Below are 8,662 nucleotides of genomic sequence, written 5' to 3' on the forward strand. Positions count from 1 at the left end.
AGATGGCGTTTAGGTTGCAGGGTGGCTTGTGAGCAAGGCACAGTTTGTTTTGTGCAGACTGCCTTGCAGATTTTGAAGAGGTGGGTCTTGCTATACCCAAGTCTGGGAAGCCCCCAGGCACTTGTGCAGTTCTTGGACTAACCGAAGTGTTGTGAGGAAGCAGTGTGGTGTAGAGAGGCTGGGTGTCGCAGTTCTCAGAAGAGGGAGTGTGGGTGGTGTTGGGCTAATCTGGAGGCTTCTGTGGAGGAGCTGTGGAGCCTCTTTTTCTCCCAGGGAGTGAGAGCAAGGGCCCACTAGCGTCAGATGGGAAAGCTTGGCTGCGATTGGTAACTGCAGCCTGGACCAGAAGGAGTGCTTTTTAGAGCTCTGTTTTATTTTTTTTTTTTAAGCCAATTTTTAGTCATTGCTCAGAGTATGGAGTTCTCCTTGCCACCTACACTATACATTGTCAAAAAAAAAACTTAAACTGGATTGAAGTGAATAGTTTTCACCTGGTGTTTGTCTGCATTTCAGCTGATTCAGCAAATATTGAGTTGGGTATGAGTAAAATGTGCCTGTGATTTCAGTATTCTTGATGGAACAAGGAGGATAACAGTTGGAAAAATACTAATATTTAAATTAAAGTTAGCCATGTTAACTCTGTTGAGTAAGAGTACAGGGTCTAGGAAGCTGACTGCTGCGGTTCAGATTTCAACTTTGTCGTTCCTAGCTTTGTGACCTTGAGCTAATTACCTAACCTGTCTGCGCCTCATTTCCTCATGTATGTAAAAAAAGGGATGATAATTACGTCCATAGCAGAGTTTTTGTGAGGCTTAAATGAGATGATGATGTAAAAATACTTAGCCCAGTGCCTGACACATTATAACTACTCAGTAAATTTTCATCTATGGGAACTAGAAAGCAACCTTTAAAGCTGCTTCGCACCCTCAGCTCTGTATAGCAGAGTGAGGCTGTAGGCTGTAGTAGAGGGACTTGGACTGAAGCTGCGTCCAGTGCTGGTTCTGGTTCTGCCCTTGGCTAATTGTGGCAAGTCACTTCATCTTTGTAATTTAGTTTCCTAATCTGTGAGATGAGGTGCAGCTAGAGGCTGATGAAGACAACTAAGGGGTGCTGGTGCTCATGTGTCCTTCTGGGAAACCCCAGTACAGATGTGGGAGCTGAAGCTCATAGTTCCTGGTCCAGGGTCACCTAGCTGTAAAGGTAAAGCTCTTCTCATCCCATAGTCTTGTGTGTGTCAGATGTTAATCGTTCTGTAACTTACTGCCTTCTTTTGCAATTAATTTTCTGATTTTAATTATTTTTTGCCCAATGCTTCCTGGGTTGTCTAAAGGAAAACACTGGAGAGTGAACTTGCAGTTTAAGCTAACTTGTTGATAAGCATTTATGAAGTGTCTGGCTATTCCTATGAAGGTAAATAGTGGATTTTTGCCCTACCCTTATTAAATAAAATCTTATCTGAGGTGCTTTGAACTTACTCAAGGCAAAGCTGTGTGTAAATACTACAGTGGTAGGGGCCTTCCTCAGCAGAGCTCTCAAATGAGGCTCTCTGCAGCCAAACACTTAGGAGAACAGGCGTGGGACGAACCAGCTGGCTGTAGGTTTTTCATAAACATGCCCCTAAATGATGCCCAGGTGTTGCAGAAGACAGGGGATTGCTGTATTGTTTAGTGCCGGGATCAGTGAGCTGAGGCCTGAGTCACAAGAACTGGTATTCTTTTATCTCCAGCTTGCTGTCCTCATCCCAGCTTTCAGCAGCAGTGTGGGGTGGGCAGTTTCACCAGGCCTTAGTGCTGTTTCGGAGGCTGACCCAGATAGGAGACCCTGATCAGTGACTTGGTGAGGACATCCTTTGTCTCTCTTCTGCTAGCCTTGGGCATTACAGGTGCACTAGCTGTTACATTTGGAGGAAAGGTGATGTGCTACCAGACAACTGGGCAGTTGCTCAGATAATCTTCACTCGGGGTGTAAGTTCTGGCTTCAGAAAGCACATGCGTGTCAACAAGGGTACTAGTGTGCAGGTTTTCCTCCGCAGAGGACTTGAGAAATGCTTGCTGACTAGGTGTGTACCAGAGGAGTCATGCTTTCTTCCTACCTGTGGAGGTGATGTGTCAATGAAGGCATTCTTCACGCTGTTGTGTTACAGCAAGGCCGGTTGCGGGCCATTCCAGCTCCCTGACCCCAGTTAGAATATGAATCAGCAGAATTGTAGCTGGAATTCCATCTAATTATCCGCGTAGCTTTTAACCACCAAGATTTATATTTAGTGACTAATGATCTTGTGCTAGAAGTACCATCTCCCACACAAGTTCCCAACAGTCTTTTACAAAAAAAAAAAAAAAAAAAAAAACCCAAAACTGGATCTGTGTAAGGACACTGCTTAGAAATAAATTCTCTTCCCTCTGACCCCCCTTTTCCTGCAGGATTTGCTATCTTGGGATCCCATGGCTTTCACTACTGGACTCTTGGGCCCCTTCACACATGTAAGCAGAACCCTCAGCCAGCGTCTTTTCAGGTAACCTTTCCCATTAAGTTCTAAGAGCTGTGTAGTTGAGTATGCGTTCCCCATCAGGGCTGGGTGTCCTGGTGGCTAGAGTGGAAGTGGAAGCTTGGGGGGACGGGCTCAGGGTCAATGAGAACTAAAGGAATCCCACCGAACTAAGGTGTGATCAGTCAGATGAGGGGACAGGTAAGCACGTGGCATTGCTGTGGAGGTGGAGTGGGGATTGGCCATGGTAGAAGATACAGCTTTCATCCTTGTCCCAGACTCTCATGGTAAATCTGACATCTTGACTAGATCACTCCCCGAGTATATTAAAGCCTTCTCTTTTAAAAATGGAATTTTTTTAAAAAGATTTGTTTTATTTATTTATGCATATAAGACCTGGGGCACAGGCCAGAGGTGCAGTGGGGTGAGAGGATTCACCAGAGACAGAGTGGGGAGCAGAACAGGCAGACTGACTGAAACACACTGCTGAGGGGAGCAGCGGGCGAGACAGGAGAGGTCTGCTGTGCCATGTGGGTTGCTTCTTGGCCAGGGATCAAACTCAGTCCAAAGTGGCTGGCGATAGTTTCATAGCACTGAGATTTTAACCCCGGTGCCACCAGGGAGGCCCCAAAATGGAATATTTTAAAAAGAGAAAAGAATATATGTTCTTCTGTCCCATGAGTGTTCTCTAAGTTTCAATAATATTCAACTGGTAGATGATGTTGTCAAGTCTTTTATGTCAGGGGTCCAGTGGTACATAAACTTTTTCAGTAAAGGGCTATATAGTGAATGTTATCATTTTTGTGGGCCATACATTTTCTGTCACGACTATTCAAATCCACAGCAGTGATATAGAAGTAGGTGTTCTGGATTTGCCCCACGGTGAACTAGATTTGTACCAAAGGCAATAATTTGTTGATCCCTATTCTGTGTCCTGAACAGGCAATGATTTGTTTGGTTCCCAAACAAATTCTGTGTCCTGAACACTTTTCAATTAACTTGTTTATCAGTTATTGAGTGTTGAGTGTTTTAATCCCACCAAATAAAAATGGAATCTTATTAACCAAATACTAAATATGATAGAAGTGTGAGAACCTCCTCTCTCTTCAGGTGCTTGCCAGGATGGGCAATACGGGTTGCATATCTGTTGGCAAACATGGCTTCTGCCCCTGTTTGTGTACTCATTCCACAGGCATTTACTGAGCATGGTGCCTGGGGTTGGTCAGAGAGAGAGGAATAAGAATTGCTTTCTGCCCTAAAAGAGTTCTCACAATTGGCCATGGGAGCAAAGTTGGAAACAAATAGCTCTAAGAAAATGTGACAAGTATAATAATAGAGGTTTGTATGGTGCCTTGGAAGGCCTGAGACAGGGGCTGCTAATGGAGATGGAGGAGGAGAAGAGAGGAGAGGCTGCTTTCCCAGAAGAGAAGTGGAGCAGCCTCTGTGCAGGCCTCTAGGGAGGTCATGTGAGAGGCATGGCATGCTTGGAGAGCTCCAGGAGTTTCTCTCTGCTGGCACAGAGTGGATATATGATGGTAGGAGGTGATGGACCTCAGAAGACAGGAAAATCAGGGCCAGATTGTTGATAGTACAATGGGGAACTTTGAACATTCAAGCAGGGGTGTGGTCTCAGTTTTATATTCCATAGTGAACTCTGGATCAGCAGAGCCAAGTATACTGGGAACTAGTTAGGACACTAATTTAGCAGTCTTGGTGGGAGATAGCGAGCGTCCAAATTAAGGAAGTGTTGGTGGGGTAGAGGAAAAGCACAGAGTGCTTCAGAGATAGTATCAGTTGGACTTGGCAGCCAGTGGATGTTGATGGAAAGAGGTTTATGGCTTGGGAGCTGGGGTTCCTGGAGAAGCCTTTATGTGGGTGGGAAAGGCAGCAGTGGAAGGCGATGAGCATAGTGTGGGACCTGCTGAGCTTGTGGTATCTGTGTGACCATCTTTGGGGACTTTAGAGTAGAGAGAGAGAGCTAGAATATTGGAGAGAAGTGGGAATAGAGATGGAGTTTACTCTTTGGAGACAGTGGGGATAGATAGAATTGCCCAGAGTAAGCTTGTGGAATGAGAGAAGAGGCTGTAGGGTTACTCTGGAGAACACCAGCATTCAAGTTGCTAGCGCCAGGAAAAGAGAAACCTCACGTTATCAGGCTGCTTAGTAATAGCTTACCTGCCTTTAATAAGTAGTCTTTAGAAAAAAATTCCCTTCTAGCTTGGAAAAATGCATTAAAGCAAAGCATTATTACCTGTTTACAGTTTCTGCTATATTCTGTCAAGGGATTCCCTTAGCAAACCCTTGCTCATATCTTCTTCTGCCCAGCAACAAACAGATGAGAACATTAGGAAATAAGGGTGTTCTGGGGGAGCAGGTTTTACAGGCTAGGCAGCGGGTAAGGTTCAGCCCATAATATGTTCCCTTAATCCTCAAGGTATTTTTGGAAACCAAATACTTTCAGCTAAGGTAGCCATGAAGATTGTTATAACAGAAGTTTGGGTTCTTCTAAAACCCATCCAAGTCGAGTTCTTGATGTGGCAGCAGAAGCGTTTGAGGCCATGGACTGTAAGGAAACTGTCTTGAGCACAGAAGTATTTATAAGCACCTGACTCGATGTCAGGCCTGGGTTGAGCTTGGTTCCACTTCTTGTTGCTGACAGGTGCTCTTTCCCAAGCCTGGCCCTCTCCTGTGTGCACCCTGGCCAGGAGATGCAGATCTCAAACTCTTTTCTCTTCCACCAGCACCTCTGGGAGCCTCGGTGCCATTCAGAAGATGACGCGGGTGCGTGTAGTGGACAACAGTGCTCTGGGGAACACCCCCTACCATCGTCCTCCTCGTTGCATCCATGTCTATAACAAGAGTGGGGTGGGCAAGGTGGGCGACAAGATCTTGCTGGCCATCAAGGGACAGAAGAAAAAGGCACTCATCGTGGGGCATCGCATGCCTGGCCCCTCGATGACACCCAGGTTTGACTCCAACAATGTGGTCCTCATTGAGGACAATGGGAACCCCGTGGGAACCCGAATTAAGACACCCATCCCCACTAGCCTACGCCGGAGGGAAGGCGAGTTTTCCAAGGTGCTGGCCATTGCACAGAACTTCGTGTGAGTGGAACCCGGCTGAGGCTGCAGCGGGGCTCACGAGCAGAGCCGGTTGGAGAACTGGACCTTTGCTGAGAGGGAGGGAGTGTGGGCCCCATGGCTGGTGAACAGTGTCCTGTGAGCAAATAAACAAGTTTTCATGTATGTTTTCTTCCTGAGCTTTCTGAGATGTGGTCATGAGGTAAATGGCGCTGAAGCACGTAAAAGGTGGCCAACCCATGTCTGGCCATGCGGACGAGTCTGCTTGGAGCAGCCTGTGTGTTCATCAGGATGATGTGGCCTTGGAGTAGTGAAGTACAAACCAAATGCCAATTTAATAAGTGTACAGTAGAATCTGTACATTTCTACCCAGGCAAAAACTTTTTTATTTTTGCCACCCAGAGTCCCCTTCCTGTGGTTGTGAAGATTACTGGGATGTGGGTAAGAGCAGAGGACTTGTTTCATCTAGTGAACACTGCCTTCAAGCTTCTTTAGAACTCAGAGAATAATCCTGTCTCCGCTGGGGGGTCCTCTGCTAGAAACCGGAGTGCCCCTCTGTTCTCAATAGCAGAAAGCAACCTCCCTGGCCCCTGGGGAATGGACTCCTTTGTATTTTGCTGGCGACTTAATTTTGGTCTTGTGCAGGCAATTCAGTGACAAATTATCTTCCATTTATTTGTTGGTCTTGGGGAGATTTGGGACTCCCTTAGTTCTTTCAGTGGAATCTCATCAACTCATTTATAAATTCATTCATTAAAAATATCCCTGACGGGCCTCCCCTGGTGGCGCAGAGGTTGAGTGCTGGGCTGCGAGGCTGTCCGCAGCCTCTGCAGCACCAGTTCGTTCCCCGGCCGCCAGCGAGGGTCCCAAAAAAAAAAAAAAAAAAAAAAAATCCCTGACACCCACGCGTGAATCTTCCAGTGACTGGTGAGAGGCAGAGTGGCATAAAGATGAAGAAACAAGGCTCTGTGGCCAGACAGCCTGGGTTTGAATCCTGACTCCACCACTCACCGCTTAACGACTTAGGGAACTTCTCTGTCGCTCAGTTTCAATCCCTGTAAAATGGGGACTTAATAATAGTACTAACTTGATAGAGCTGGTGTGAGGATTAATGAGTTGTTACCTGTAAGTGCCTCGCAGTAATCAGCACTTGATAGGTATTCACTGTTTTCGGTTATCATTCCTGTGCCTGTGCCAGCACTGGGAAACAGGCAGATACAGCCTCTGCCCTCAGGGAATTTACAGTGTCCAGGAAATCAACACAAATCACATTACTCACGCAAATCACCAAGTGTAACGTGCCTGTGACTGAGGGGTTAGACTTGGAATGAGACTGGAGTGGGATTGGAGGCAGCTTCCCTGAGAAAGGGCTGCATCCGGCACATTCGGGGTGAGGGGGTAGGTGCTGAAAGAAGACCGGATTGGGGGGCTGGGGCAGGAAGAGTGCTATTGGAGAGGGGCAAAGGGCACCTCTACGGTGGTGTTGGAAATGTTCTAAATCCAGGCCTGGGTGGGAGTCGCATGAGTGTATACATCTGTAAATATTGAGCGGTACACTTCAGTGTACTTGGCACTTGTAAAGATAAGTGGCCAGGCATTAGCTATGTGAGAGGAGGGGGAAATGTTCCAAGAAGAGGAAAGAGCAGGTACAAAATCCCTGTGGCAGGAGGGAATGGATGAGTACCAGGACTCAAAAACCCAGTGTGTGGAGCAGGGAGAGCGTGAGGGAGAGTGGTGTAGTGTGACGCTGGAGCAGGGTCGCATAGTGCAGGGCCTCGACCCAGGAAGCAGGCTTCATTCTTAGTGCATTGGGATGTTGTTAGAGTCTGGCCTGTGAGGTAAGGGTGCTGGGAGAGGAGACGTGGTTACTCTGCTCAGTGGAGAGGCCAGAATGGATGAGTGGAGGCTTGTGGTAGACTGTGCAAGAGGGCAACCTGGGCAGGTGGTGATGGAGGGAGTGTGGCCTGTAGGAGGCACAGCTGATAGGGCTTGGTAAAGCATTAATATAGTGGGGAAGGGCCAAGAGTGGGTCCTAGGTTTCTGGCGTCCATGCCTGGATGGTTGTCCTACCGAACACTGAGCTTGGGTGCTCTAGGATGGGGCAGGAAGGTTGGGTGCTTCCCTGAGGATGGGGGAGGAAGGGCAGTGGATGGGAGCATCTGAACAGGTGCCTCTGAGTCATCCAAAGATGTCAAATAGGTAGCTGGGTAGAAGTAATCTCTTAAATGGGAATAGGACTTAAGTGTCTCTTTGGAGAGCATTTACATACACGTATGTGCTTGGTATGCCTCATAGTTCTGGGTTTGGCAGGCATTCGCCCTGTTTCTTAGCTGAGGACACTGTTACAGAGCTAACATGATTTCTCAGGCTCCTAAAACTACTGGGTGGTAAACCTGCTTTCAAAGCCAATTGCTGTGACTTACACCTCAGCGGTCTTCCCAGTGTTCTGGCGTCCCACTTTCGTGGTTGTTGAGTCCTCTCCATCTTGGGTTGATTCTCACTAGCTGAGATTCTAGAAGATGAAACACTGCTTTTCCGGAGCTCAGTGGGTACACCTTGAAGCCTGTTGTCCACTGAGCCTTGCCTGGAAGGCGGTGGAGATGCTTTGCTTTCCATGTTTCCCTTGCGGGGTGCACCTAATATTCCTCCATCTGGCCCTCTGAAGGACCAACAGAATCTACAAATGATGTGTTCTGTAGTGCTGATGGTGGCCAAGGAGATGGAATCATGCCCAAATGGGGGCCTGCTTTGCTAGTGGTGTGTGGGTCTTCAGCTGCAGCAGCTGCTGCTCAGGAAACTTAATTTCTCTGCTTTCTGGTCTGTTTCCCAAAGGCTGCAGGAGGAAGAGGCCCGTCATAAAGTAAAGTAAAGGCAGGATTGTTCTCTGTCTGCCACCACCTGCTCAGGAGTGGACCTTTGCTCTCACCAGGGCAGCTTGGCTGGAGCTGCCCTCTCACAGGTCACTTGCTTATGGGGGTCGGGCTCACTTCTCCCTCCGCCTTAGTCTGCAGAAAGGGTATTCATCCTTTCATGAGTGTGCAGGGTGCTGACTGCTTTGCTGCAGCCCCTCACCCGCCTCCCTGCTGTTGAGCTTTAC

The 8,662-nt window shown here is 47.7% G+C and overlaps 1 protein-coding gene across 2 annotated transcripts; it reads left to right on the plus strand.

Moving 5' to 3' along the window:
* The first annotated feature begins 1,137 nt into the window (after nt 1-1,137).
* On the plus strand, nt 1,138-5,702 carry MRPL14 (mitochondrial ribosomal protein L14). 2 transcript variants are annotated; one of them, XM_084228225.1, is made up of 3 exons: nt 1,138-1,200; nt 2,421-2,512; nt 5,227-5,702. In XM_084228225.1, exons 2-3 carry the CDS (start codon nt 2,442-2,444, stop codon nt 5,591-5,593), a joined length of 438 nt encoding a protein of 145 aa, XP_084084351.1. In that variant the 5' UTR covers nt 1,138-1,200; nt 2,421-2,441; the 3' UTR covers nt 5,594-5,702. The 2 variants fall into 2 exon arrangements, with proteins under 2 accessions (XP_084084351.1, XP_084084350.1); XM_084228224.1 differs by lacking the exon at nt 1,138-1,200 and having other exon boundaries at nt 2,328-2,512.
* The last annotated feature ends 2,960 nt before the right edge of the window (nt 5,703-8,662 follow it).

The sequence above is a fragment of the Talpa europaea genome (assembly GCF_964194135.1).
Source record: "Talpa europaea genome assembly, chromosome: 2".
NCBI classification, from domain to species: Eukaryota; Metazoa; Chordata; class Mammalia; order Eulipotyphla; family Talpidae; genus Talpa; species Talpa europaea.

What these genes read in the sequence shown, in the direction of transcription:
- MRPL14 (XM_084228225.1), top strand. Translation starts at nt 2,442, where the DNA reads ATGGCTTTCACTACTGGACTCTTGGGCCCCTTCACACATGTAAGCAGA. An exon ending in CTCAGCCAGCGTCTTTTCAG is followed by an intron (nt 2,513 to 5,226) that starts GTAACCTTTCCC and finishes CTCTTCCACCAG; the next exon opens with CACCTCTGGGAGCCTCGGTG.